This window comes from Brachyistius frenatus, unplaced genomic scaffold (assembly GCF_029030835.1).
Source record: "Brachyistius frenatus isolate BFR_SWC_R1_liver_20210118 unplaced genomic scaffold, ASM2903083v1 Contig_21, whole genome shotgun sequence".
Lineage (NCBI taxonomy): Eukaryota > Metazoa > Chordata > Actinopteri > Embiotocidae > Brachyistius > Brachyistius frenatus.
This window is the reverse complement of record NW_027210620.1, coordinates 248,179-274,304: the sequence shown is the minus strand read 5'-3', so window position 1 is coordinate 274,304 and position 26,126 is coordinate 248,179. Positions and strand designations below refer to the sequence as shown.

At 39.2% G+C, this 26,126-nt stretch overlaps 3 protein-coding genes across 3 annotated transcripts in view; 2 read left to right on the top strand and 1 right to left on the bottom strand.

The window, feature by feature from the left end:
• The first annotated feature begins 6,557 nt into the window (after positions 1-6,557).
• Positions 6,558-8,928, top strand: mnx1 (motor neuron and pancreas homeobox 1). Its single transcript, XM_069696253.1, has 3 exons — positions 6,558-7,053; positions 7,774-7,934; positions 8,641-8,928. Exons 1-3 carry the CDS (start codon positions 6,558-6,560, stop codon positions 8,926-8,928), a joined length of 945 nt encoding a protein of 314 aa, XP_069552354.1.
• Positions 8,929-11,694: 2,766 nt separating this feature from the next.
• Positions 11,695-17,922, bottom strand: nom1 (nucleolar protein with MIF4G domain 1). The gene is made up of 11 exons (XM_069696284.1): positions 16,859-17,922; positions 16,641-16,753; positions 16,006-16,201; positions 15,054-15,377; positions 14,791-14,901; positions 14,268-14,438; positions 13,847-13,968; positions 13,598-13,730; positions 12,850-12,981; positions 12,634-12,743; positions 11,695-12,242 (listed from the first exon to the last, which is right to left on the bottom strand). Exons 1-11 carry the CDS (start codon positions 17,747-17,749, stop codon positions 12,065-12,067), a joined length of 2,481 nt encoding a protein of 826 aa, XP_069552385.1. The 5' UTR covers positions 17,750-17,922; the 3' UTR covers positions 11,695-12,064.
• A 151-nt stretch (positions 17,923-18,073) lies between these two features.
• The window catches only part of lmbr1 (limb development membrane protein 1), a 34,394-nt gene continuing 26,341 nt past the window's right edge, over positions 18,074-26,126 (top strand). The window contains exons 1-5 of the mRNA XM_069696285.1: positions 18,074-18,348; positions 21,506-21,578; positions 22,869-22,908; positions 24,889-25,028; positions 25,948-26,051. Of these exons, the coding sequence (XP_069552386.1) occupies positions 18,286-18,348; positions 21,506-21,578; positions 22,869-22,908; positions 24,889-25,028; positions 25,948-26,051 (420 nt within the window). The 5' untranslated portion in view covers positions 18,074-18,285. The remainder of the gene's footprint in view (positions 18,349-21,505; positions 21,579-22,868; positions 22,909-24,888; positions 25,029-25,947; positions 26,052-26,126) is intronic.

Genomic DNA, 26,126 nt, shown 5'->3' with positions numbered 1-26,126 from the left:
GGGGGGGGCATACATGTCCTCACGGTCATATAATTAATCATACACTTTTAAGAGCTGGTTTAAAGATAGTAGACTTATTCAGATCCTTTAATTGAGTACTAATTACTAATATAGAAATGTACAAAAAAATACTCACAATAAAAATCCTGCATGAAAAAACTTAAGTAAAACCACATCAATATTTTCAGGAAAGTAGCCTATTAAAGTAAAAGTACTGGTTTGTTCGCCCTGACTAATATAGGCTATTATCATATATGATATCATTAGTTTATTTTAAAGATAGTAGACTTATTCAGATCCTTTAATTGAGTACTAATTACTAATATAGAAATGTACAAAAATACTCACAATAAAAATCCTGCATGAAAAAACTTAAGTAAAACCACATCAATATTTTCAGGAAAGTAGCCTATTAAAGTAAAAGTACTGGTTTGTTCGCCCTGACTAATATAGGCTATTATCATATATGATATCATTAGTTTATTAATAAGTTAGGTTAGGTTAGGTTAGGTTAGGTAGTTACTTTATTAATCCCCGAGGGGACATTTTTTTCACTACAGCAGCATACAGAAGCAACAAGATAATAATAGAACAATAGAAAAGCAATAAAATAGCAGTAAAAATATCAAATATAAATATCAAATATCAAATGCACAGTATATACAGTGTATACAGTACAGTATATATCTATATATATTATATACAAACAACCAAGAAACACAGTCAACAGTATTATTTTGCCAGAGGTGAGTTATTGTACAGTCTAATAGTGAAGTATCAGTGTGTCGGCAGCATGCTACTGTTGTTGCTGCTGGAGGTAGACAAGAGATGTGTTCATCTCTTCAAGTTGCTGCTGGAGGTAGACAACGCGATATCTAGTTTAGGGACACCAGATAAATCTGAGGCGCCATCAGATGATTACTGGGAGAGGAAGAAAGAAAAAACAAAGTTCTGTTTTCAGTTTTTGACCTTTTCTCTAATATTTGCTTTTGGTGAGATGTTGAATCACTTGACATTTCTTGAAATTAAACCAGTTTAGAGGGGGAAATAATTAATTGGTGGGGCTGTTTACAACTCAAAAGTGAAATGCAACTCCCAAAAACACATTGCTTTTTGTAAGAAGTCAGATGCCAAAACAGTTGGAAACCAATGATTTTATTTTTTTTTTTTTTAATTGTGTTTTGTAATAGTTTTTTATACAATCCATTGTCTGGCAAATTGTAGCTGTCAAATAAAAGTAGTGGAGTAGAAAGTACAATATTTCCCCTTTGTAATGGTATAGAGTGGCGGTATAAAATAGCATCAAATGGAAATATTCTCATGTACTACCTCAAAATTATACTCGAGTACTTCACTGAATGTAGTTTGTTACTTTTCACAACTGAAATTAACTAGGTTGTTCAAATAATATGTTTGTTGGTGTATTGGAGAAATACAGGGGATATTTTTTTTTTTTAATAATAGGCTAGATGACACATGAAAAACAAACATTTTTGCTGCCCAAAAGTAGCTTGTACTGGATGCAATTATGTGAGGTTAGAAGCAAAGCCATGGTAAGTGACTGGTCAGTTTATTATCTATTTGGAAGGTGACATAATATCCCTAATGATATTTTATTCAAATCATTTCATTGTTGTCATCAAACTGCATATATTCAAATTTAAAAAAAATTCTGAGTAGGTCAAGGATGTAACACTCGTGTTGGCTTCAAAATTGACACTGAGTTCAGTTATCACCTCATTGTTCAGTTGACCTTGGAAACAGCCATATACTTAAATGTAATTTTTATATACAGAAAATGAATAAACATAAACAAATGAGAACAAGAAGGCCTTCAATTAGTCTGAATTTTTTTTTTTAATATACTTAATATTGATGCATGAATAACGCATGAATCCAATACACAGGAGATTTTATTTTCTACATGTGAGTGTTTTTGAAAAGGGTCTGGTCACCTCAACCCTTTATGTGGTTCATATAAGTTTACTGCTCCTGTGTAGCCTATATACGTATGATACATTGTCTCTTTTGTGAAAAATGTCTATTACATGTGGTGTACCTCAAGGCCCATTCTTTGGACCTCTTATACTTTACCCCATACATAAACAGAGGGCAAGCTTTCTCCTGCCAGTGTTACACTGATCACACACAGTTTTGGCTTTCAGTTCAGCAGAGTTAACGAACAAAGGCCTTTTCAAAAAATTAAATCTTTAACATATTTTTAAACCCATTCTTTCATAATTGCTAACGAATGATTTATCTCGTCCCATTTATTTGAATATCACATGAAAATAATAACACAATAATATCACATAATAATTAATCCATCTTGATTTTGAAGCATGTATCTTTGTTTTGGAAGTTGTTATACAAATGCTTTACATATGAAGATGATGATTGGTATAATTATCATGAACAGTTGTAGCAGTGAAGGTATTTCTGTTCCTATTCCTGTTTTTATCAGCTGTTTTACTGCACCTGATCGACCTGTAATAACTTTTTTTTACACACTATTAGGATGACATGTTCAATAAAATGGAATCAAATACAATATCTTACAGAAAGCCTATATTTCTAACAACAATATTTTTTAACTGCTTTATATACTGAAATGATGTGGAACAAAATATTGGACATTTATATCATCCAATACAGAATTAATGCTTCTCGAGCATAGTCAACAGAAAGTGAAAATATTGCCCTCAGTACAGCTTTTCTGACAATCCATGACAATCAAGGAGCAAAAACCTCCCCACTTCAAACACTAGGCAGAATATCACACAGTAGCTTTGTGGTCATTTAAAAAAAATATGTAATGTATTGGGTGTCAAAGTTAGTCAATTGCTTATTCTTTCTACTTTGGAGCAATAGTTTCTGTGCAATAAAAATAATCCCAGTATATAATAATACAATAACAATAATGCAAATGCAAAGTTGCATGCTGTGATTTAGAAATGAAACGTTTTTGATAAAACAGCTGAAGCCATTGAATAGTGCAAAGCCAATAAAGTGTGAATATCATGGAATTGAACCAATAGTTCACATCTAATTGACATGTGCAGTTAAATAAGTTAGATTTGTGTTTAAATGCATTCATAAGGCATAAAATACACTGAATCTCTTTTTTTTTCTTCAAACATTTTCTTACCTACTTTGATTTAAACATTTGGAAAAGCCTTAAAGGCCATCCTCTTAAATTATTATTTTTTTACATCCATTTTTGCCACGTTATAAAGATGAGTTGCAATACTGATTGTCATATCTTATATATATAGGATGTATAGCCTATTATTAGAATAGTAGAATTTTGTATTACTATACTTAGTTGTAGCCTGCAAGTAGTAGCAATACTTGTATTAGTAATAGTGGTGGTAATGCCCTCTTATAGTCAACAAAATAAAGACTGATGTTATCAGGCTTGTTAGCTGAACAAATAGAGGCTTTAAAAAGCTTTAACATGAGTTGCAGGTAAATGGTTCCATCAATAAGATCTGATTGGGCCTTTGTATTACTATTGGACTAACCATGTCTCCAAAGCTGACTGATAGCACATCTGAGACAGATTATATGGAATTTCCTAAGAGTTTCAGATCTCGATGTTTCTTTCAGTCGTATTATCTCACAGTGATATTCATATCGATATTAAGGGTTTTCTTCTGACAAAGATTAGGCAGCAGGAGTGATGACACACTGGCAAATCAAACAGAAAAAATTACCATGAGCCACAAATGTTTTTAAAAGCCGTTTTGCACTTTTCACCAAAGCAGCCAATTAAAGCTGAATGTATTTATTGCATTAAAAGAGACAGAGCAGGTCCCTTCAAACTGCCTTTTCATAATGAACACATTTACCAAAGGTAATTAATATATAAACTCTCCCGATTTGTCACTTTGATTTGTATTTTAGTTAATTGTGAAAGTAATTACGGAGCAAATTAACAGCTTTCAGGAAAGAAAAGGGTTTTAGGGTCCGGTTCCATCTTCGGCGCCTTATTAATTTTCTCTCTCCTGGATGTGATGAAAAGGAGCGATAAATCTGGGTGATCGGCGAAGGCCAATACTAAATGGCTCCATATTTCACCGCTGCTTTAATAGAAATATTCATGTAGGCCCTTTAATGAAATTAAACCCGTGGTGGGGACAAGGCGCAGCTCCGGCGTGATGATCAAGAGTCCGGCTGTTATAATAATCAGGCTGATAAAATGCGTCTAATTGATAGGGGGGAAAGCAGAAGAAAGAAGACCTCTGTTTTGGTGACTCATTTCTGCTAAATGTCCAGAGGTGAAGATGTTTATTTATCCCATTAACAATATCGTAATAATTTTTGAATAGAGGCCGCGCTCTTTCAGCTTGTCTCGTGGCTTTCATGGCAAAAATGTGTGCAAACTGGAGATTTTTTTTTTTTTATCATTAGAATTGAGATCAAAAGACAAATAAAGAAGAAGAAGAAAAAAAAACAATTTCATGTAAAAATGCTAATTTGAGGAACATTTTGCGCGAATCCTCAAATGGCAAGAATTATAGACCCTTGATTGGGACCATAAATCCCCACATCATCAGCATTTGCACATTTTTCCAATGTTTGGTGGCAAATTAAAACAGTGAATTGACTCTCTCCCTCTTTCTTTCTTTTTTTTTTTCTACGTTACCATGCAGGCCTACATCCCACCCACATCAATCTCCCCGTTATCATTCTGTAATTGGTCATGATCATCAAGGTCCACAATTAAATGGCGATCCTTTACTTGAAAACTACCCGGTGACTTGTTGATTTCCCCGGAGCAAATAAACGTCCCAGGAGCGCGGTTAGCTGATGAATTGACAAAAACTAATCAGCTTTATTGGTAGACAGGTTAAGGGCAACGGGGTGTCAATAATTCTCATTTTGACCTCCTCTTCCATTAACTTTAAGTGGCTTATTAGACTGAAGTCACCCGGAGCCACGGGCCTATTACATCTCTCTCCTCATCACACTTTAAGGCTTTCAATTACAAAATTTTTTTTTGCTGCGCGTTGCTCACTCATGCTGCCTAAATTCAACTTAGTCTGACAGTTGCTTGCAGATTTTCAGGAAGGAAGACATTTTTCAATTTTTTTTTTCAATTTAATAAATATATTTTCAATTATAAGGACTAAACTTTTTTTTTTTTAAAGTATGAAAATCCCTTTGTGGTTTCCTGATAACATCATGCCAGACGTATTGAGGTTGTTACCTAATTAATTTGGTTATATGGCTCCATTATAACATGTGTCTGTCACCTTCAGGTTTAGGGAGCGACAGAAGGAGGGCTTTTACTTAAATTTCCCTGTTGGCCTCACATTGTGCTTCGGCTCAGACATCATGCTCACTTTTGATCACGATTACTTTTTTTTTTTACTGAATTGAATATGTGAATAGGGTGTTGACAACCTTACACATCACCTCAGATGTTAGGTGCGGTGTGTTTAGCTTTAGAAACAAGTACTCATCCATCTGACAAGGATTAAATGTCACACGGAGCTCCTCTCTCACACTCCGGACCACATCATAACTTTTGAGAGGTGGAAAAACGGCACCGACTTCCTCTACGGTTCAACCGCAGCAGAGGTGACAAAAGATGTGACAAAAGCGATACACCCAAGGTACAGACCTCGCCGCTCACGCTTGTGACTTCCCTGTCCTCCTCATCCTCCATCCCGTCGTCTGGAAAGCATCGTAGCCCCGGGAGCTGAATGAGTGCCACTAAATACTTGGAATGTAATTACCATGACAGTGTGAATGTTTTTTCAATTTTAAAGCTAAAGCTTTTTTTTTTATATATATATATAATACATTTCCTGTCCTCACATGAACCAGGACGCATATAGGCCCAAGACACAAGTGTCACCAGAATCACTCCTCAAAAAATGTCATATTTCTTTACGTTTGAAGTAGAAATTGCCGAATTGCATTTTCATTTTATCAAAAGAAAAATGGATTAATGAATTATATTAAATAACTATCCTATTATGCATTTATTTATTTATTAAAAAGGTTAGTGTTGCCATAGTTAAAAATGTTACGGCACCTATTTTCGTGACCTTGTACAAGTTGGTGATATAGCCTATACAGTAAACCAGTCCCACAAACATGTCCAACATATTCCTTCTGCCTAATCATAAAACGAATAAGGTCCTCTTTGATGATTAGTCATGCTGGAAACCTGCCTCCTCTTGTTAATGAATCATATAAGCAAAAATAACATCCAGTTATATCTGACTAAAAAAAACCGTGAGTTCAATTTCAAATGTTTGAGTCATTTTCCTGATAGTAATATTTTATGAAAGCAGTAACGCAGCCAACATCGTGCTTTGCAGTGATTAGAGCTGGGCCGTTGTTGGTTCCGCTGTGACGCTTGGGACAGCCCCCTGCCAGACGGCTGCACCAATCGCCTCCATCCGACAGGGATTAAGTGTCACACGGAGCTCCTCTCTCACACTACGGACCACATCATAACTTTTGAGAGGTGGTAAAACCGCACCGACTTCTCCTACGGTTCAACGGCAGCAGAGGTGACAAGGACGCGCACCGGATGACCAATGGAGAAATCCAAAAACTTTCGCATTGACGCGCTTTTAGCAGTCGATACACCCAAGGTACAGACCTCGCCGCTCGCGCTTGTGACTTCCCTGTCCTCCTCATCCTCCATCCCGTCGTCTGGAAGCATCGTAGCCCCGGAGCTGACCACCAGTGCCGAGTCTTTACGCACCGAGACACCGTCTCCGCCGCGGATTTCCACCTGCGGGTTGATTCCTAAACCGGGTTTCCTCAATAGCCCGCACAGCATGGTTGGATTACATCCGCAGAGTACCGCAGGGATCCCGGCTCAGGCTCTCTACGGTCATCCCATGTACACCTACTCCGCTGCTGCCCTCACAGGCCAACACCCTGCCCTGTCCTACTCCTATCCACACGGTTCCCATCACCACCACACCAGCGATCCCATTAAACTGACAGCCAGCACCTTCCAGCTGGACCACTGGCTCCGGGTCTCCACAGCCGGGATGATGCTTCCCAAAATGTCTGATTTTAATTGTGAGTAGCCGTTTCATTACATAATAGTGTGGCAGCTTTCTCCCCTGTTCACTTCAAATAAGTCAAAACATATTAAGAGTCCTATTGTTTATGTGTGGCACCCAAAGAAGTCTGTTTTAAATGTTATTTAACCCCAAAATATTAGAGTAAACAGCCTTAAAATAATGTAGGCCTTCGTGATGCTTTAAGACGGCTGGTAACGCCCGTCAAGCCTAAACCCTTATTTTACTTTTTAATTTCTGGTGCCCAATTCCTCTGAGGTATTATAGTTTGGATGTAGAGGCTGTCATACAGTGATGTTTATTCTGAGAGGAACTAAAATGGACAGATAATGGACAGTGGGAAAGTTGCAGAGGAGTGTGAAACCCACAGTCGACATGCTATTTGCTCACCAGATACTGCCTTTTTGTTTCTGCTCGTTTTAACAGATTTGTTCAAAATGAAGTGGCAAATAGCTTGTCTATGGACATATTCATATGTGGACTACACTTGCTGCTTGAGCAGACAGTAGTCACGGTACATTTGATAAATAAAAGGACTGGCAACTTACAATACTTTTGAAGATGGCTCTGAAATAACCCTCACAATATAATACATTTTTGTATAATTTATTTTCATAAACTGGCTGTGGACATTACTGCGCACAGTTTACATACATTCAGGCTATAGCACGAATTGTTCTTTCCTGTGTATAAAACTATTGTTGTTTCATTCTTGCAGCTCAGGCTCAGTCCAACTTGCTGGGAAAGTGCAGAAGACCAAGAACTGCATTCACAAGTCAGCAGCTGCTGGAGCTGGAGCATCAGTTCAAACTGAACAAGTATCTGTCACGACCGAAGCGCTTTGAAGTGGCCACGTCCCTCATGCTGACAGAAACTCAGGTAAATCATGTCTGCCCATATAGAGCTTATATCATGCTGACTTAGCATTTTATGTACACTTTGTAAGGGGCTCCATCAAAGAAATGAGCAGCATGTGCTACATTTTTAATGTGAAAAAAAACAAAAACAAATTTAGATGAAATGTAAATGAGAAATTTATACTGGAATTCTTCACCTGACTTGTTAAATATTTCTAAAAGTAGCCAAAAGCCCCTCACAACTTTTTATCAACTTACACAAGCATGCACTGGAAAATGGCAATTGGTCCATCCCATCGATACTGTCTATTTAATTGAATTAATTGATTTTTAGAAACTCAGTAGTAGATTAAATAGCATTTAAGACAAGTTTTAATTGAAGGATGATTGCAACACCGAAGAGGTCAATGTCAGCTGACGTGGTGACCTTTACGCACGTATGCCTAAAAGAGTTTACGCCGTTTACCTTTTTCTGTACCGGCTATTTCTAAGTATTTTAGGGGCATTTGGCGACTTTATATGAAATGGACACACAAAAAAAATAGTAGAAAATGATGGGAGACAAAAAAAAAAAAAAGTTCCTGCGCCTGAATAGAACCGTGAAACAAACGTGTCTCTAGCTTTATTGTGCGTTTTAGCCGACGCGTCCTTAACGTAACCTTTATGCTTAAATCAAATAAACTAAATAACGGGTTGTTGTTGTCCCCCCCCCACCCCCTCCCCTCCAGGTTAAAATATGGTTCCAGAACAGACGCATGAAGTGGAAGAGAAGTAAGAAGGCCAAAGAGCAGGCCGCCCAGGAGGCCGAGAAGCAGAAAGGCTCCAAGAGCGGCCAGGAGAAATCAGACGGACTCGAAAAGTCGGATTATCGCAGCAAGACAGACTCAAAAAACGGCAGAATAAGAGACTTCAGGGACAGTGACGACGACGAAGGCGACCATTTCCTGTACAACTCGTCAGACTGCTCTTCAGACGACGAGAGGAATCACAACAGTGACATAAGTCCACAGCCTTGAAGCTGAAGCAAAAAAAAAAAAAAAAAAAAAAGGGGCAAAGGTGGCGATCTCCATCTCTAAAATGACTCTGGGGAGGGGGGGGGGGGGATTTTCGCTGTAAAATGCAGTTGCATGTAATCCAACCTCTAATCACCTACGTGGAAAATGTTAGATTTTTTTGTTTTTTTGTTATGAAAAGAATAAAATTTAGGTCAAGAATAGACCCTCATGTCATAACCAAGCAATAAAGCAGGAGGTTTAGGTTTTAGCATCACTCAGCACTCGGCTATAGGTAAAAACTGTGACACACTGCATGGTGATATGCAAACGCTATAAACTGGCTCAGGATTTTTGTTGTTGTTGTTTTTTTTTGCCATCTTTACCTGCTGAGATGGTTCGTCTGTCAGCAATAATCCTTCAATAATATCCTATAAGCGCAGACACTGAAATAGTTTGCTGTCATTTGTCTTATTGTCCTTCGTGATGTCGAACTACTTCCGTGTATATCACGCTGAAAAAAAAAAAAAATCTTATGTTTATTTTTCTATACTGTATTTATAAAATGGTCATACAAAGTGCATGCTAAATTGTTGTTTAGCGTCTCTCTTGCTGCAAACGATGTGAAATTAAATGTTTTTTTTTTTTCTCCATAGAAAACAGTTGGTTCACTGTATATGTAAGCGCTTTTTATTTAAAAAAAAAAAAAAAAAAAAAAAAAAAAGAAATCTAGTGGCATGATTTACGATTTACTTGCAGTGTTGCAGCCTGGACGCGGACAGAGGCTGGTGTTTTTCCTCCTTGCTCTGACAGCTCGGGTCATGGGAATTACTGTTAATAGCGCTGTCGGATCTGTGCAAACGTGCAGTTAGCAAACAGCGAGTCGGCAGTCAGACGGTGGAAACATTTCACACCACACTAGCAATGGGGCTCGTATTAATAAACCCTTTAAAAGGCGTGTTAAGCGACGACTTGGGCTGCTCGGGCACTATTTTCAGGGCTGAAACCATTTGAAATTCATAAAGTCAGCCTTCGGGAACAACGAACTAAATAAATTAAAATGTTTTTTTTTTTTTTTTTTTTTTATTGATAGTGAATGTTATTATAGAAAATGATTAACCTATAGGCTGTATTTAAATTGTAAATTGTATTGGGCATAGACTATTTTGATGAGATGATAGTTGAGATTGGAAAAAAAAAAAAGATCTGATAAAGTATGTTTATGATATAAATACCCTTTTTATGATTATAACCAAAAAATAAGTCAAATTTATTAAATCGACATAAAATATAAATGAACTTGCCTTATGGTTTAATGCTACAGATTCGACATCTTGCAAGACAAATAAGAGTGGACCCCGTGAAATGCAAACCAAACATCCCAACGGCTTCATTTTCCTGCCTTTATATGTACAAAATATTTCTGTGCTGCTGTCAAATATGATCTTCTTCCAGCCTAATCTTTATTTTATGATATTTTGCCAAGTTTTAGTGATGTCTACCACTCGGACTGAGCTTTTTGGGACTATTGAATATCTCACCTGTTCATGCCTTTGCTGTGCATTCCCAGAAAACACTGTTCACCCAATGATTTTACGTTGTATCATTATCCCCGCAGTCATCAGTGTTAATCTATAGCAGGTTTTGACTGATTATTTGCCATTTGTAACAGGATTACTGAAGGATCTGTTGGTTATCTTCAGCTGTTTGCTTTAGCTTTAGCAGACTAAATCAAAGTTCAGTTGAGGGTCAAACCCGACCAGGTGAAGCTGGAGAAAACTCGATGGCTCACATCTTGAGGTGCAGACAATGGTTAGTGTATGGACTACCGAGAGGCTTTTGATTCTATTATTTCCACCTATTAACAGGCAAATGCTCCAGTTTTTCTCTTAATATTCTTTTTTTTTTTTTTTATAAACTATATTCGTGCATTTGTGTCCCTGTGTTGATGTGTGTTCTTTTTTTTTGTAATTTTTTTTTAAGTTACCTTGAATTCAAACAGCTCTGAATTCCCTTCGTCAGGAGCTTACTGTGTAGTTTGTGCACCAGTGAGGAACATTTCCTCTGGCTGACCTTGGTGGCCGATTCCTGACCTCAGGACACGTTCCAGCCTTAGATTGATACAGCCGCACCGATGGAGCTAATTAATAGGAGCAAGTATCAAATGTAACAGAATGACTCTGCTATGCTAACCATGCGGGGGCAGACACTGGTGTCAGCGAGCAAACAGAATAGACCAGATTCAAGACCCCGGGTCATTTCATCAGGGTGTGGAAACAGTGAATGAACGGCACGACTGCTCTCGTTTATGTCTCGCACGCACGCACGCACGCACACACACACACACACACACACACACACACACACACACACACACACACAGCAGCTGAGAGGATTTTCACCGATCAGCTGTGTTTAAGACTGAAAATGACTTTATTGAAACATGCTTTACTCTGCGTAAGGTGTAAATAGTCTCAGTAAAGCCCAGAAGAACGGATCCAGGTGTCTCAACTGTGCAATATTAACTCTTGCTGTACACTGCCTCCAAGTGGGCAGTCTCAGAAAAAAAAAATTAAAAAAAATGAGGAGAAAATGGTTTCTGGAGTTTAAGCTTTGACAAAAAAAAAGGACTGTAATTTATTGAGTCTATAGGACATAAATACTAATGTCTGTTTTTATCCCTGTTTTAATAACAACTATACAAATACCAGTACGGACAATGTGTTTAGTAGTTGAAATTACAAAATATTTATGGTGTTGCTATCAAATCATCATTAAAAACACATTAAACACAGTGTGAAATTATTTTATTACAGAATAATAAAACTGAACCAGTAAGCACTGCAGTGCTTCGACAGGTTTGAAGTGATCAGTGTCTTCCAGATTTAGAAATCTAACAGTTATTTACAAAAACATCCCAAATTGATAATTTAATATAAAAAAAACATATGAATTTAAACTGCCTTATGTCCCAATTCATTCTTTACGTGAACTGTAGGTCCGTGTTCTTTGTATAAAGAGGAATTTCTCTCCAACAAGCCTCCCTCTGTTGCAATGTTTTGCTCCACAGTACATATTTTGGGTTTCTGGTGTGTGTGTGTGTGTGTGTGTGTGTGTGTGTGTGTGTGTGTGTGTGTGTGTGTGTGTGTGTGTGTCTGTTTTACAGTTTGAGCTTGGCCTCTTTGGCCTCCATGGCTTTGGTGGCGACCCGGGCGCGCTCCAACAGCACAGTTGCTTGCTCAGCTGGTCCCTGTGACTGGGCGTTCTTCAGGAGGAAGTGGCTGATGAAAAGCTTCAAGCCCTCCCGCAGCATTCCTAGCTTGGGAATTCCTGAGATCCTGGTGGATGGGAAATAATGAGGGACATTGATTTTCAGACGTTCCCGTAGTGTGAAGCAGTAAAGAGGTGTGTTGTTTTTTTCCCACGATGTGAGCAACAGTTACAGTAGATCTTTTAGCCATGCGAGCAGCAACGCTATGTGGATGGTATTTTAGGTGTGAAGTATCTCAACAGCTATTGGATGAACATGATATTCTCTACACACTGTATGAATAGTCAGGATCCACAGAGGATGAATCTGGTCATCCTGTGATTTTTCCAAATCGCTTAGCCTCACAGGGCTGCTATCACAGCTCTGGACTTGAACTTTTTTGTGTTTTCCGGTGTATTATTTTGTGCAAATGTTTAAATCTCCAAACCTCTAACAGCTGTATGAACAATGAAGCTCACCTTCCAAATATGCTGGCTAGCTCCTCAGGCTCAGTTTCTTTTAGCAGTTTTGTGAGCACCTGACGCAGGAAGCGCACTGTGGGCTTGTCGAGTTCCCCGAACTCTATTACCTACAAAGACAAACACAGAGGTGACTGTGAAAAATGTGTTTTAACACTTAATTAATTTTATAACAAATATATAAATGGAATAAAGTGGAAGCTGCACCCTACTTACTTTGAGTATGGAGAGCGAGAGAGATTTTCTCTGAAGGAAACATGTAACCAGCTGCACCAGATTGTTAAAGGTGCTGCTGGGAAGGTTGGACAGCTCCCTGAACTTGTCCCAAAGGCTGAACTGGAAAGTCATCTAAGAAAACACAGGAAATAGAATATTTAAACCCACATAAAACATACTGAATATTAATTAAAAGACTGCACGTCACTGGGTGAGCACATCGGTGGTTCTCAAAAACGGGAGAAGACACCCACAAGAACCGACTGCTCTACACAGGTAACCCTCTAATCTCCATCCAGTTTACATGTGAATGACAAACATTCCCGCCAGCTCCGCTTGGAGCTCTTTGATGAGGACAATGGTCGTCAGTTTCTGATATGAGCTGCTGGCCAACATGGTAGCAAAGTAGGAAGTGTGCTCTCGCTCCCCATTGTTTGTAGTCACAGTTTGAGACAAATCAGAAGTGAAAGGTGTTAAGAGGCTCCCACACTGCAGAGGTGAACCACAGGCCACACAGGTCACACACAGTTGAAGAGACTGGGTGGTCACAAACATACACCAGGTAATTAATTACATCACTAAGTGGTACTTTTCTTTCGTAGCTTTTATACTTATCTGACTTTAATATAAATAAAGTTATTTATCCAACTTTAAAATGAAATCATCACAGAGCTTTAAATCATTTATTGAACACATTCATGTTTTCTATTCTGATTTGTCAAGGTGTAGCTTGTCTTAGCGAGAGTACCTGGAAGCGTCGGTCATGGGAGCAGAATTTCTCTCCCAGAACAGCGTAAAAGCCGTTGAAGGTTTTCTCCTGCAGACAGCAGTCCATCAGAACGTGAACAATCTCCCTCTCCTGCTTGTCTTTCAGACCCATCCTTCACACAGAGCACATAAAAAGGGATTAAAAAAATAAATCAATCTTAAATGCAAACTGGACAGCTCTCAAAGTATGTAACATATTACAGAGACGGAGAAATAAGCTCAAACGAACCTCAACAGTTTCTCAAACGCATCCAGGTAATCTTCGCTGGTCATGAGCACACAGAAGATGTTTCTTCTGACATCAGTGTTCATCCTCTGTTTCCTGGCCATCTCCAAAACTTTGGCACTAAACTAAAATAAACAAAACAATGACGACGGTTAGAAATACCGCTCATATCAAATACACATTTTACAGAGTTGTTGTTTTTTTTTTTTTTTTACTGATTTCAAGACAACATATTTTTCAATATTTATTTAAAATATTTATTTTAGTTGGTCTGAAAAAAATTTATAGAGGTTCAATATTGAGCCCTAATGCTGACCAATGATGGTGACCTTCTAAATAATGAAGGTAGACTTCTGCTGAATTATAATTGCACTGAAGAAAATGATTCCGTATCGGACTGTCCTCTGTGGTTCCAGCACTCTACCTGTCCCTCGGCGGTACTCTGTTTTTCAGTTGTGTCCCCTTGCTTGTTGATCATCGGCGCTCCGCTCCACGACGAGCCGACGATCCACCAGCGGCCCACCTGCTCCGCTGCCAGGAGATTTTCCAGAGAGACCCTGAGCTTCATGTCACTGCCCCCGGCCCTCCGATGGATCTGAGTATCGCACGTTCACAAGGAAGTAAACTTAGTAAGCTACCAACAGTTAGAAAACATTAAAGAACACCGATCAAAAGCAACCCTGAAGCTGACAGCTGCTAAAAATAACTGATGCCATGCTTAAAGCTTCAGCAACACTCTGGAGTTTCAGTCTGTAAAGGTGGTACTCTGGGGCCCCCTGGTGGTAGAAGTGGAGGCTACTATGAGAATAACGTTTTAAAGGATATGATAATCATGTTCAATTTGAACAATGAAATGAGGGCCTATAAGCGTCGTATTAAAAATCTAAATCTATTTCTCCAATGTAGGGAAATAAGGATAGTTCAAATCAAATATGGCCATCACTCACCAGAGTCCTCTGCAACTTCTTCAGTTTTTCCACAGGCTCAGGGTCGTAGCCAGGGATCTTCCTCATATCATTGTTTTTTAAAGCCAGCATGGTTTCCAGCATGAAACGCACCTGAGAACAAGGACATGCATGTTAGATGAGCTTCCTGACGTGATACATAATCAAGAAGTTACAATGCTCCAGTCGGTGGTAGATTTTATATCGTTAAGAATGTCTGATAAATGAAATGTAATGAAAGAACAAAGCATTTCAGTTTGACCTACCCTGGTCTGATCCTGAAACTTCGACCCCACGTCGCCGGCCTTGCGTTGGGCTTCAGAGATGAGCTCCTTGAGAGCCAGAGCGTCGTCCTTTCTGAGAGAGAAGCCGACGTTCCTCAGCACAAACAGAACCAGTTCAATGTCCTTCTCTGTAAATGTTCCCACCAGCAGCTTCAGGATGTCAAAGATGAGGACCGAATGCACCACCTGGAAGTTATAGAGGTGAGCGACGATGGCGATCAGGTTGTCGCACTCTTTGCTTTCACACGGATTCTTGTACAAGTCGTCAAACTTCCGCACGACTGTCTCCAGAAAATGGGCTCCCACCTGGACAAGGAGGAAATTAAGTTTACAGCGGCTGCTAGTGTCTGTGGTGATGACATATGAGCAATATGATATCTGTATAAAAACATAACACTGAACTGCACAATTTAAGCAGAAATACGATCAAAGTTGCAGATATTCTCAGTTTTCTTTCAGGGATCCGTCACACTGTGACTTGACAACTGTTGACTGAAACTAATTTTACTGATAGTCCTGTTTTAGGTCAATTACAAAATGGGGAGTTAATACAATTAAGAGATAAAAATCCTGTTGCACCTCAAAGCAAAGGAAATCAAAGTGTTACATATCACTTTCCAATTATTCTAAAAGGTATTAATTTACAATCGACATGTGAAAAAGAAGCTAATCACTTTGAGGAAAAAAAAAGCCACTAATGAATAATTCAAGAGCGGATGTCAATTTCCAGGTCAGTGGTTACTATTTCTCAGGCTCCTATCAGGGTAGCAGATAGTGAACTGGTAGCCTGCAAAAAGTAATGAATCCATTTATAGTCATTTTCTGTGACCAGTACCATACACAATCACACGATTGTTGAGTTTATGCTTTTTTTTAAAAAATTTTTTAAATGACTCTAAACCTCAAAACGAAGTAATAAATGATGTGTCCTTACCTCCAGCCCCACCGCATGATGGAGGATGCTGACGAGCAGCACGTGCTCCATGAGCAGTCTGTCTGCCATCAGGCTCGGCGTGACGCAGGCTGCCAGTAACAACTCCGTCAGGGTGTCATTCATGTCCTTCCTGCTGCAGCTCATGTACAGCTCCTCCAGCTGACCACAGATGGACGCCATGTTGGGCTCACTTAGCCTGAGGATGGCGCAACATACATCAGTACGAGACACAACACTTTTGGCACTTAAATACAACGTTGCAGGATTTTAACACAACAAAATTGAGATGCGGCCGAGGAGTCCGTTTAACCGGTTAGAAGCTCAAACAGAAAGAGTCCAGACCGTTTTCCATTTCAGGTCGGACTACAGCAACTCTTTGTATGTTGGAGTGGGTCAACACTAACATCCCAGCTGCAGTTTGTTCAAAATGCCGCAGAAAGGTTCCTGACGGGGACATTAGAGTGTGAGCACTCGTCTTCTATCCAAGGATTGGACTTTGACATTAACATTGGCCATTTTATTCAGCACATATCGGACGATATGCCGAGAGAATTATGGTAATAATGTGCTTCTTTTGTTCTGATTTCATTGAACTATCGGGGCATTAAAACGTTGTGTTGTGGCCGGACCGTTACCTGTTCACCAGGCCTTTCACGTTCCTGTTCAGTTTCTCCAGCTCAGCTTTGCGTTTATCATCTCCAGTGTCACGCAAGTGAGGCGGCACATACTTGCCAGTTGCAGAGGCGACCTTGACACCGGAAGAATATATTCACGATTAGAGCCGTTATTACAGCGTGCAAGATATTAATGCAACCGCAATCATACACAGACATTCAAAAATATGTAAACTCACAACTTCTGACTTTGAGCATGATGTCTTCGTCTCGGGACCGTCTGCTTCTTCCTCCGCCTCCACTTCATTTTCATCACTCTCGTTCAGCTCATCGTCTTCCATTTCCTCCTCCTCCTCTTCTTCAGCCATTTCTTCGTCCTCCTGACTGCTTTCCTCCTCCTCATCATCAACCTCATTTTCTCCGTCATCATCACGGCCTTCGCTCGCCACCTCATCCTCAGCTTCTTCGTCCTCATCAAGCTTTTCAAAGTTGTCTTTTGCCGTGTCCATGTCGTCGTCATCGTCATACATCCCCACAGCCGATGAGCCAGAGCCAATAACACCCAAGATGTAATCCAGTCCATCGGCCACGAAGGACTGTGGGAGACTTTTCTTGTTTTTCCTCTTGTTTAATCCGAGGTATCGCTCGAGCTTCTTGATTTCTCTGTCCTCTTGCTCATTCGCTTCCAAAAGTGCCATTTTTCTTGATTCTTGAAGCTTATTCACTTTCTTTCCCTTCTCAGACAACGACAGTGTTTTAGATTTGTCTGGTTTCTCCACAGGATCAAGTTTGGTTGAATGCGTTTTGGACACTTCCTTCTTTGTTTTATCGGGTTTTTTCTTCTGCACCCGTTGATCAGCTCCGACTCCGGACTTTTCATCATCACCACCGGGTAAGGAGACAGTCTTTTTGCCTTCGTAATGACTTTTCATTTGGGCTTTTTTCATTTTACGCTTTTCTTTGCGTAGTTCCTTCCTACTTTTCTTTTTTACAAATCTCAAACCGTGGTCAGTCTCTGCTTCTTCCGTGTCATTTTTGCTTTTGACGAACTCACCCACTGCCACCATGTACTTCTGCAACACTTCATTTCCCTTCTTCTTTTTGCTGTTCTGCTTCCATTTCCCTTTCATTTCTACAACTGTGTAACGTGAGATAACGCCGACTTTAACGCGCTACAACTCTTCCAAAGCGCACAGCAAAATGAAGCGCAGAGGGGTTTTAAACAACCGCTAGAAGTCAAACACAAGAACAAGCACTTGAAATCCCGACGAAGACTCCGCATGTACCCTTCATGAGCCGAGCAGTGTTGATATGACCCCGTGAACACGTGACCATCTATTTCCGGGGCGCGTCGAAAAGTCGACGCACGGGGATGACGTACTTTATTTTGGGGCGTTATTTAATTTAATTTTTTTTTTTTTTTAATTATTTCTTTAGCACGGAGCGGTTGAGCTTCAACGTAAAACTGTCTTTTAACCAGTCAGACCGGCTTTTTTCTTTTTTCTTTTTTTTCCGGGAAGCTGCCGGAGTTTGTTGCTGTTCGTTGACGTCGCCAGTCGCACGAGCTAGAATGTAGTGACCCCGTGAGCTTTTCTTTTTTTTTTTTTTTTTTTCCTTGTTTGTTTTTTTTTTTTTTTTCCTGTTTCTCGTATTTGCAATATGAAGAATGGAAGAAGACGACGTTACTATCAGAGAGCAGAATTTTCACAGCCAAGTTCGGGAGTACATCGTAAGTTGAAAAAGGGAAGAAGCGGCTTTAGCGGAGGGCCAGCTGGGCTAACAACGTCCTCTACTCGCACACCAACGGCAAGCAGCTAGCGTTAGCTTCCCCTGTCAGTTTGACTCGGCACTATTTCACTAAAAAGCGTCACTTTTTTATTTTTTATTTTACGTTACATCGACAAAAAAAAAACGTGACATTTGATATCTAGTTAAGTTCCAGGTAAAAAACAAACAAACAAACAAACAACAACAACAACAAAAACAGCGAGTGAAAGGGATAATTTGCTTCCGGTTATACTTTAGTTGATCACTAATATTATTTAAGACAACGTCGTCTTTGGGGATAATTTAAATAGACATGCAAATAAGCCTTGCGGTTCACTGGAAGGATATTTGACTGGGCCGTGGACAAAATGTCCCCGTCCTCTCTAATTTAAGGAGGTGAAATCTGTTTTCTAAATGCCCTATGTATTATTATTTTTAAAGTTTAATATTCATGCTGCTCAGTTCAAATTGTGTCAAGGTATAATGGTCGTTTTAAATTTGGTTGAGACCAAATTTAAGGTAATATTTGCCAATACTAGAGGAAGAACAAGTCTTTATTTGTTTGGTGACTATTAGGTGAGATTTGAGCCTGTCGTTGTCCTTCATTGTAAATTATATGGTGGTTAAGACCTACGCTAAAATGTCTTTTATTGATGGGGTTGGATCCTTTTAATAAACTTTATATGTCTTGTATGCAGCGGATCTTCTTTGTGACATGCTGTTTGTTGAGCTTAGTACAGAAGACAAATTGCATTTGTTGCAGTGTAATACTGTCTTTAAAAAAAAGTGTCTACTCGTCTTATACACGTTTTCCCACTGCAACTGCACTTTTGCTGTTTTTAAAAGTTACCTGGCCTCTTGTAAGCACACCGCACAATAAATAACGCAATTAATTGTGCCTGAAAAAAAAATTTAAAAAAAAAATTGCTGTTTGCTGATGACGGTCCTTCATAATGACCCGCGTTGTTTTTGTGGTGTCTTGATGTCTACGTGGCTTCGGGGCACTGAAAGAACATAAGTGAAACAGTTTAAGAGGGGGTAATGTTGTCTGGAGTAGGTCTTCTTGATTATACCTGACACACACTTTCGAAAGATAGAAACTATCGAATGTCTCACCGGCAGGCAAGCTCAACATCTCAGTTATAGCTTGCACATTTTGTCCTGATCGTCTCTTTACACCTCTCTCTCGGTATCCCGTATCAACATTCTTCATCTGAGATCCGTCGGCATGATGCTGCAGTACGAGTGTATCATTTCACCTTAATGTCCATGATGGGTCAGCTTATGGATGGATATGTAGAGGTGCTAATGTGCTGATATTTGTTATTATGTGTGCTCGTTTTACAGTCAAGGTTACTCCGGATTGGGCTTAAAGTTCGTAAACATGACTCGGTCGCAAGATGCTTTGCATCTTATTAGATGTGAAACTTGGGGGGGGGGAAACAGTTTCTTCCAAAGTGAGCCCCACTGCAGGTAATGATTGAGAAATTCCACGTCTCGCTTTACCAAGAACATAGAAAATCAGATTACTGTGGGTTTTAGATTAAGGCATCATGTCATTAGTTTAGTCAGTAATTACATTTCCCCTCGACACCTTGAAACAAGGCTCTAACGGTATTATCAGGCTTTCGCAGGCTTTTGTAAGCATATCGCCCTGCCCAACCTGACCGACACTATTTTGTTAAATGATTAATGATTTAATGTTATTTTTTTTATGAAAAATGCAATTTTTTTTCGAATTCCTGCTTCTTAAAGGTGAATATTTTGCGGCTCCTATAGCCCTACATGATAATATGCTGACCACCGCACTGCGTGAAAACGGACTGATTATCTATTTGCAAAAATAGTCAAAAGGCTAGACCTGAAGAGACGACTCTTAGAAAAAAATGTAATTACTATCCCTCAGCTCCAGCTTGAGTTAATTTATCATAAAGGTGTGAAATACTGAGGCTAAACTGGTTGGGGATGCGTGCAAAAAGTCCCACTTGTTATTACCTGCTTTTTTGAAGGACCACAGAGTGATAAGAAAGCTAGAAGCGGTGGCGTTGACTGGTCTGCTTGAAACTTGCTGTTATCTCCCCCCTCAATGTTGTGTCTTTGCGTCTGTGCCAGTTAATCAGCTCAGCGCACCTGATTGCGTGTTATTCTGGGTTTTGCTCTTTGAGGAGATCGTTTGGCTTGAAGCGGTGTCATCACAGAGTTTGTAGCTTGAAACACTCTTTTAATTTGGAAAGGGACTACAAACGATAAGGAAAACAATTTTTATTTTTTTTGCTGCAGCTGTCATATAACACCACATCACTCCCCGATCGACTGAGGAGGTTTTCTATTTCTTTTTGTGTCCGTTTGTCTGTTTGAAACGTGTGCGGCTTTGTCTGGCTGAGTCATCTCGTAATCCCAGCTCAGCTGGATGAGTTGTGCGGTGTTGACATGGTGCAAAGTGCTGAAGTGGGAGCTTCTAACATTAGTCCCATCCTGGTCACTGTCACAGTAAAAGAGGGGAATGTGAAATGGGATCTGTCTGTGAGTCCATCCAGCTTGTTTCGAGGCCGGGTTTACATCATTTCATCACCTAATTTTGAGACTACTTTGCATGTTGCGTTGGCCTAATTAGTGTCATCTGACACAAGAAAGCAACGACGCATTTCTCACTTTTCTGCATTATAATCACATACAGTAAAGGAGTCATATTGAACTGCTTAGTACGGATTTGTGCAGCAAGTGAGGGAAAAAATACAAATAAGTTGACGTTTATTATGAACCTTGCAACTGTAATAAACCACATGTACAGATATTTTGGAACAGCACACCATTATAAAGTTCGTTCAGTCACATTAGAATTTAAACACTCAGGTTTCAGGTAATTGTTCAAGTGACATTTAAAAAAAAAAAAAGTAAGAACAGAAAGAACTTACAGGTTTCAGTTCTTCAAAGATAAATGTTTTTTGTTTTTCTTAACCAATGTGTGTTTGCTTTTGGACTGTTGGACATTTTAAGATGACGATGGCTATGGGAATTTTAATATGCAGAGAAAACTGCAGATACAGTATTGCTAATGTGCCGATTCACCTCCAGGTCATAATAAATCCTGTATTGAGATTCTTATGTTGTCGTTTCAGATTTGCTTCCTCCTGTTTGCTGTCCTCTACATTGTGTCCTACTGCATTATAACCAGATACAAGCGGAAGACTGGTAAGTGTTTTGTAAAATAGGATCTCTCCCTCAGTGGGAACAGTAATCAGACTGTCTCCGTGAAACCACGACTTGTCTTAAAGCATCTGTAACACTTAAACAGCCGGAACACGTCCATGGTGGATCTGTTTTCACAGCGGAGATTTGGTTATGCCTCTGTTTATGCCGTGTTTGCTCACAGACAGAGGCCTTCATTGTGTTGAGGCTGAAAGGAAGACATGGCCAAGAAGGCTTTAGGTGTGTGCGTGAGATACCACACCCATGACTGCAGAGCAATCTGCCACAGGCAGTTTTGTGTCAACTTGACTTGTATCCAAACCAAATTGCTTTAAGGGTTGTGGCGCGCAACAGGAATACAATTGATCACATTAAAACTATTAGGTTCATAGTGACATTGCCTGTCCTGTGGAATTTTAACCAAACAATGATGAGTCAAGCAAAGACTGAATATTTAACAAGAGGGTTATTTTTTTCCTCTTCTGTATTATCTCTGACTCAGCATTTGAGCTGCAGCAGGTAAAAATTGATGCAATTAAATACCTGACCTGATTTAATAAGGGAAAAAAAATGGGTAAGAAAACAAAGGAGCCCGGTAAGACGTTATGAACTGTACCCCATCTTCACAGGACAAATATAGTACGTCCAGGTCAACCAGGTTTCCCTCGTCTCATTTTGGAAGTAGACCACTTTGCACCAGAAATCCCCTCTGGAGATTTGAACAGGAGAAAACTAGGCTGCTCTTCCTCACACCCAGTGGTTTGATAGCCTAAGGTTTTTGCTTACACTGCAAAGTAATTGTGATATATAATGTAGGATACAATATTCAGTCTAATTTATTCAAAGCTAATATTTGCTTTATGTATCTTTTAGAATTTTCTCTAATTTTGGACTTAAATATTTTCTCTGCTACATACATTTCTTTTGTTATAGACAATACAATAAGAGATAAACTGCTTTATGGATTGTAAAAAGTATCATAAGGATAGGTTGGATATTAATTGTTCTAATGAATTTTGGCCTATTGTAAAACAGACATTTTAAAGGAATAATTAGGGGAATGAAGACGTCATGGTTTACATTGTTGTCAAGACAATCAGTAATGCATGTTGGTATCGGCTGATGCAGGTAGAAAATATCAATATTTGACTGGTCTTCAACAACAAAAAAAGTCAATGCAGTGTTCTTTTTGTTTTGAATATTATGTGATGTATACAAATGTGGGCCTTATATGACTCGTAGGGTTACTCAGCATCCTAACCTTTGATTGAAGTGGTTTTGTTATCTTTGCAGATGACCATGAGGATGAAGATGCTGTTGTCAACAGAATATCGTGAGTGATGCTCACTTGAGTTCATTCTTTTTTTCCAGATTGATGTTATTTAGAAATTAGCATATGTAAGCAAAGATAGGGAGAGGACCTTAGTCAGCTGTTTGAGGATGGAAAAAAGGGATAAAATACAATAGGTTCAAAATAGCTCAATTGGAATTTTACTCATTACAATAATTAATCAATTAGATAATCAACTGAAAATTAATCTACAGCTATTTTGATTCCCTGGGTCCAAGACGTTGCCGTTTTGTTTTCACTATATTTTCACATACTCTCATCCAAACAAGAAATAGATTAATCTATAAAAAAAAATTAAAAAAAATCTGAAGATGAACTGATAATGAAAATAATTAGTACAAATAGTAGTTGCAGCACTATCACTAATAACCAATTACATGAGTTGAAAAAAACAACAACATTAAACTAGTTTCCTTCTTAACACTCTGAATGTGCTACAGATGGTTTCATTAGATAGAACTCGTATCACATGCCACTCCAGTCCGTGCAGAATTACACATCCCACTGAGAGCATGACAGCTGTTTAGTTCCAGTTGGGGAAAATGTCACCTGAGGGTCCTGCATGATAACAGAAAGCGTTTCAGACTAACAAGCTTCTTCAGTGATAGGGTGAAGTGGTGACTTTGTGGCAGCCCACTGAGCAGATGGTCACTCCCCTGGGCCCAATGTGGACAGCCACGTCCTCTGCATCTCTACAAATTGCAGGCTGCGGAAGAATAGCCAGTCGGTGTCTTTTGTTGCGTGACCGGGGCAGAGGTGGATGAAGTGAGGAGTAGAAGGATGATTTAAAAGAATATAGATTGGCCATGAGCCTGCTGGCAATCCGGTGCTATTTAAGTGGCCACTGTCACTAAATAAGTAAATTTATCACTTGCTGTTGGCTATTAATTGCTGTAAAGCAAGTGACTCTTTTGAAATGTAGGCTGTAATCCAGAACTAATGCTTTTGTAATTATGTAAGCAATGGCTTCAATCTTGTTTGAAATAAATGTTGATATTCTGCATGCTGTGTTTTCCCTAGGTGGATGTTTTGGGGAGGAGGGAGGGGGAGTTGTGCTAACCCAAATAAGTGCAATATAACAGAGCATGCAGTCCGGTACAAACAAACATATGTAATTTTGCTCCAAACCTTACCTATATTGGTGTTGCAGAGTCACGAGTATTGCCTCTCTGACTGTCGGGGGGGCTTCAGTTGTATCAGCAGGGCGGGGCGGGGCTACTAGTACGATCAGCAGCGGAACTTTTAATGTTAACATTCTCGCTACTGTCACCAGATTCAAGTTGGGTGCGTTTTAAAAAAAAAAAAAAAAAAAAAAAACATATTTTGACCTGAATTTCAGATGTTCGAGTCCGGCGTCTGTCCATTGACAAATTAATCTTGTTGGCCTTTATTACAGTTATATCACACTTTGAATGCACTTACATTAACGCAATGTGTAGTTGTTGTCAACTGGAGTAACGTTATTCACCTGCCTCTCCTTTGCTGCGCTGTGTGTGTGTGTGTGTGGCGTTGAGCCCTGTATGAAACAGAGAGCAGAGGACAGAAATTAGCGCCACTATCAGTGACAGTAGTAAACATATTAGAGACTCTGACACCGAGCTGTCTTCTGATTGCGAAATATTTCTGCTCCTCAAAGAAAGTAAACATCTTCCAACATGTTTGGAGTAACATTGACTAGAATTAACTCTTTAATGTCAGAATCAGTAGATGTGCACATAGATTAGGTAAATAACAGAAATCAAATATTTTGTTTTTCTTTGGGGCTGGGAAAAGCACTGGCCTGTATTATTTTTTTTTTGTCTTGACCAGTCCTAACACTTGTTTGTTTGTGTGTGTGTGTGTGTGTGTGTGTGTGTGTGTGTGTGTGTGTGTGTGTGTGTGTGTGTGTGTGTGTGTGTGTGTGTGCGTGCGTGCGTGCGTGTGTGTGTGTGTGTGTGTGTGTGTGTCTGATGCCATTTGCAGATTATACTTGTGCACCTTCACCCTGGCAGTGTCGGGTGGTGCCGTCTTCCTACTGCCTTTCTCAATCATCAGTAATGAGATCCTCCTCTCCTTCCCCAAAAACTATTACATTCAGTGGCTCAATGGCTCCCTCATTCACGGTCAGTGGTACTCACAGTGCAAGCCTGTTTATTAATTTTTTAAACACATTTTCTCTCCATGTCTTGACCTTTGTCTTCTGATTGCGAAATAGTTCTGCTCCTGAAAGAAAGTAAACATCTTCCAACATATTTGGAGTAACATTGATTAGAATTAACTCGTTAATGTCAGAATCAGTAGATGTGTTGATTCATATTGTTTGTAAATTGCAATGGACTCCAACAAGTCCATGCTGACTGATTTTTTTTTTTTTTTTTTTTTTTAAAGAATGTGCACAACACAAACATGAAACATTTTGCAACTGACATTACATTAGATTACGATGCTCTTTTTTTTTTTTTTTTTTTTTAGAGCTGAAGTATCATGGGTTCCTAATTCTCCAGAATATTTTTTTTAAATGAGTGCAAACTGTGATTAAGCCAAGTAATGAATATAATATGATAAGATATTTAAATTCTATATTACATATGTATTTTGTTGACTTCTTTTAGTTTTTGATAATGGATAAATCACCAGCCACAGCTGCTGGTAGTTGTAAGAAACCAATTTGTTTCCCTGAATATAACCTCAAACCATTTCAGTCTGTTTCATCTGCAGTATCAATACATATCAGAGCATGTGCATTTTTTTCTCTCACTGTCATTCCTGCAGAGTCTGTGTTGATTCTCAACTCTGTTAATAAGGCTGTTGAGTGTTCCAATGTCCACCAGGTGGCAGTAGAGTCCGTGATGTAGAAATAGCCATTAAGACACTTGACAGATAACCCTGTGCTGACACCTCACTGCAGGAGCTACTTTAAAATAGTATGGGAAAACATGTTTGTGGATCATGAGCCTGAATAAATGGTCACATTGTCACTTGAAGCATAGACATGATTTATTATATATTATTTGTGTACTCTCATATGTTTTGTTTCTGCAGGTCTGTGGAACCTGGTGTCACTCTTCTCCAACCTTTGCCTCTTTGTCCTGATGCCCTTTGCCTATTTCTTTTTGGAGTCGGAGGGATTTGCAGGATCGAAAAAGGTACAAATCATCAGTCTTTATTCGTTTTCCGTTACTTTCCGACTGTCCTAAGGGGTTTGGTAGAGTATTTATATT